Genomic DNA, 4,331 nt, shown 5'->3' with positions numbered 1-4,331 from the left:
TCTATGACAGCCTTCCCCTATAAAGGATTTGTTTTAATATTTAGGGCAGAAAGCCTGGCTTCAGCTGGATTTTGTGCAAGCTGCCATCCATCGATTCTTTCCTAAATGTGCTGGGGCTGAGTTATCTCCGCACCATAGTCCACTGCTTTTCATAAGTTCAAAATTAATTCAATCACACAGAAGGGAGTAGGAAGGGTAGGCTGATACAGTGGAAAGGAAGCAGATTCCAGAATCAGGTCACGAAGCAGTTCCTTAACCCTCTGCTTCAATTTGCCTATTTGTAAAAACAAGGAAATCCCTTTCATGAGGTTGTTGTGAAGGTTAAATGAGATAACATGGGTAAGGCACAAAGCCTGGAACATAGCATATCCTTAGTATGGTTTAAAAAATATATGAGTGTCTGCTGTGTACCTGCCACTGTGGCAAGCACCATAGACACTATATAATAAAATAACACATGGACCCTATTGTTTAGACTCTGACCATTTACACTTATTAACTATTTCTTTGAGTTCTTGTCAGGCTCAAATCCAGGTCTTTTTGACTCCAAAGTCAGAGCTCAGAACTACTTCTCTCTACTACTTCCCTTGATTATGTTCATCAACATGAGGAATCAGCACTTAGCGATTTGTCTGTGTGGAGTGGTCTTTTTAAGTGTTCTTGGGTCCTGAGTGATCCTGAGACAAAACTCTCTCACAGGTCTTCAGGGCAATTGTTTCTGTCCTGGAAATAGACCAGCTGTAGCTTCTAAAACAGGATAAATGTCTCCTACACTCCCCTGGTTTTGAGCAAGAACTTTTGGTGACGCAAAACAGAGTGAGAATGAAGCTTTTTATTAAAAAAAAAATCCTTTTCTAAAGACATTTACAAATGCAAACAGAAATCTAAGAGTACATTTGAATGTACCTTCTCAGTCCAAGAGACTCCAAAAGGTAGAAGTAAAGAAATCACTTAACAGTATAGTTTCAAACATCGTATTTAGATAGGTAAAGATATCTCATTTTAACAGATCATGCAAACAGGAACACAAGATACAAAATACCAGCTTGTACAGGTGCTCCCCTTTGCTACACATATTACCGTTTAGGATCAAGTTTTAAAATATAAATCACAACCAGATTGCAACATAAACACTAAGTAAAACTGTATGTTTTCATGCTTTTGTTACTTTTTACTTAAGAAGTCTGAGTATAAAAGCACATGGCAACTTTTCAACGAACAAAACAGAACTCACAGGTAAAAAGCAGTCACCTTCTGTGGCCACAGCTTATTCTATGTCAGCTGTTCTTCCTCTCAACTTATTTTTTCAAGAATTGCCACCACTCTTGGGAATGTGCGTGCGTGCGTTGTGCGTTCGTGCGTGCGTGCGTGTGTGCGTGTGTGCGTGTGTGTGTGTGTACTTAGGAATACAAATCTCTGCCTTTTGGAGAAAATATGGTACCAGACAGTATTTTTAGCCTATCTCCCCTGCATAACTAGCTATGTGGCCTCGGGCAACTTAACCTTGCCACACCTCAATTAGCAGGAGCCTGTAATAACACCCTCCTGTTGTGGGGTGCTTGGGGCTTAAATAAGATAAACATGGTACCAGTTAAACCAGTTGCCATTGAGTCGACTCTAACTCATGATGACTCCATGTGTGTCAGAGTAGAACTGTGCTCCATAGGGTTTTCAATGGCTGATTTTTCAGAAGCAGATTGCCTGGCCTTTCTTCCAAGGCCTCTGGGTGGAATCAAACTGCCAACCTTTAGCAGCCGAATTTGCACCATTTGCACCACCCAGGGACTCCAAGCCTGGTACAGCCTTCAAGAAATAAAGCTTTCTTTCCTTTATTCTGTTTTTTGTTTTGATTGTGTAACCGTTTTCTCTTTCTTTTGAGGGCAGCTTTTATCATTATGTTTTTTAAGAGCCAAAAGGAATCTGGGGTTGAAAATGATGGATGCTCAAGCTGCATAATTTCCTACTCTTGTGTGAGTGAGAAATAATAAGGTAGAATTTCCAGGGTGGTTGAGATACTGGTTCTGGAGAAAGTTGTAAAAGAGGCTCAGAAGAGAGGTGTTCTGAGAAGTGGCAGCCACAGAGGGACAGCTGTCCTGCCTCTCAAGGTGACCCCTTCAAGGGAACATCATCTATTTGCATATATAATTCTCTGCACAGTCATCCAGCTCCATTCCAGGAAAGACTGAGAGTTCTGGTTAATGCTCCAGTGAAAATCTACCCACATTCCCTTCAGTTGCTAATTAATTCAAGTCGAAAACTTGAATTGAAAGGACAGTCTGAGGCTTCCAAATTTCCCAAGGAGCAGGAGAGTTCTGTCCAGGTCTGATTCTCTTAGAGATACTCTGCTTTCTACTCAGAGTATAATGTCTCTGCTGTTCTTCCAACGGTGCATAAGAACTTTCCAAATGAACTAGCCCTTAAGACTGTTGTTTTGACTCCAGAAAGCCCAGGGGCCTGGCAACACACAGGCGTTTACCCTCCATTGCCTTCTAGGACACCATCGGCATCACTTTGTTGCAACCCCTCAGAACCTCCTTTAGGAGCGAATGTGAAGAATTTTCTTGAATGTCTTCTTGAAGTTCTCATTGCATAAGGGATAGATGAAGGGGTTCAGCATGGAGTTGATGTAGCCCAGCCAGATGGTGAACATATGCACTTGCTCATTGCAGCAGCTCTTGCAGAAGGCAATTACCATGAAGAAGATGAAGTAGGGAATCCAGCAAAGGATGAAGGCTGCCATAATAAAACCCAATTGTTTGGCCGCCTTCCGTTCGCGGTTCATGTGCAACCCAGACACATACTGTCTTGAATGTGAGTGAAGTCTCTTCCACGTGAGCTTGATATAATCCAGGCCCGTGCTAGACCCACTTTTCAACTTGCCTTTCCCCGATGCTGGCTCAGTGGAGGTGTTTGCGTCTGCTTGGGCAAAGGACTGGCTATCACCTAGGGTCTGGTCTTCTGATACCTTGCCAGCCCCACGTGTGTTCAGGCCATGCTCATCTGTCTCAAGCTGGCTCTGGTTGATGGCTCCATACTCCCTGCTCCTCCCTTCCACCATGGTCTGAGCTGACACTGTGGTAAGTGGGAAGGAGTAGAGTTTGGCCACTTCATCCTCTTGGCTGAAGACAACCGGGGATTTCATTTCCTCTGGGTCTTGGGATAGTGGCTTTGAGACAGGTCCACCACTGGCATCTTTCCGCTTCCTTTTCAGAACATCCCAGGAAGACTCTTTTCCTGGTTTCTTGGCACCCACCTTGGGATTCTCTGGCTTCAGGCTAATTTCTGAGAAGGAAGGGAGGTGTCCATTGGTGAGTGCCCGGTGCTGACAATGTTGCTGCACGGCCTTGTAAATCTTGGCATAGAACCAGAGCATGAGCAAAGTGGGCAGGTAGAAGTTGATGATAGCAGTCATGATCTTGAACCAGGTGACATCATAGAAGTCTGTCTCACACTTGTCGCCCGGGCACTTCGAGCCCCCTGATATGAAACGATGCCAGCCTAGAATAGGGATAATCCACAAGAAGGAGAGAAACCAGGCACCCATGATGGTGGCTGATGCTCTGGTCTTGGTACGATACTGCAGGTACCTGAGGGGCTGCTGGACAGAGCGGTAGCGGTCAATGCACAAGATAAAGATGCTGAAAATGGATGCTGTGCTGGCTACGTAGTCCATGGACAGCCAAAACAGGCAGAGAGGCCGGCCCAGGGACCACTTTGTCATGAAGAGGTAAAGGATGTTCATGGGCATGACAACAGCTCCCACGATCAGGTCTGCCACTGAGAGGCTGACAATGTAGAGGTTCCCCACAGTGTGCAGCTTCCGCTCGCTCCGAACGGCATACAGGACCAGCAGGTTGAGCCCCACCGTGACCAAGGAGATGGTGGTCAGGACCACCACCAGGGGCATCAGTTGAGGGCTGGCAATGGTGGTCCTGTTCCCTTCACACATCTTGTCTTCTATGATGCAGGAGGAATTGGGAAGGGTCATTGGCACAAGAACAGCCTCCAGCTATGGCTCACTCCCTGGAGGAAAGACACAAGGACTCAGGTCAGGGATTTGATGATCAGCAGTAGCATTGTGTTTATCAAACTGGGGCTGCATGCTGTGAGGGGCAGGGCACTGCCAGTTACCTATCCAAAAGTCATATCCCCTTTTTCCTTGTTGTATTTATTTGTTCATTCATTCATTCATTCAATGACAATTGAATTCCCGGCACTGTTCTAGGTGTTGGGGATACAGCAATGAACAAAATAGATAAAAATCTCTGTTCTCATGCGGCTCACATTCAAGGGAGGGAACTGAGTAAAAAACAACAAATAATGTGTACAAG

General features: G+C 45.0%; 1 protein-coding gene across 1 annotated transcript; it reads right to left on the bottom strand.

The window, feature by feature from the left end:
• Positions 1-2,267: 2,267 nt before the first annotated feature.
• Positions 2,268-3,988, bottom strand: HRH1 (histamine receptor H1). Its single transcript, XM_004368332.2, has one exon. The coding sequence runs from the start codon at positions 3,986-3,988 to the stop codon at positions 2,537-2,539; it is 1,452 nt and encodes a 483-aa protein (XP_004368389.1). The 3' UTR covers positions 2,268-2,536.
• Between the last annotated feature and the right edge of the window lie 343 nt (positions 3,989-4,331).

Source organism: Trichechus manatus, unplaced genomic scaffold, assembly GCF_000243295.1.
Source record: "Trichechus manatus latirostris isolate Lorelei unplaced genomic scaffold, TriManLat1.0 scaffold00001, whole genome shotgun sequence".
Taxonomy (NCBI): domain Eukaryota; kingdom Metazoa; phylum Chordata; class Mammalia; order Sirenia; family Trichechidae; genus Trichechus; species Trichechus manatus.
The sequence above is the reverse complement of the archived record's forward strand: the minus strand, read 5'-3'. Positions and strand labels throughout refer to the sequence as shown.

Excerpts from the sequence above, each read along its gene's own strand:
- HRH1 (XM_004368332.2), bottom strand. The coding sequence starts at position 3,988 with ATGACCCTTCCCAATTCCTCCTGCATCATAGAAGACAAGATGTGTGAA.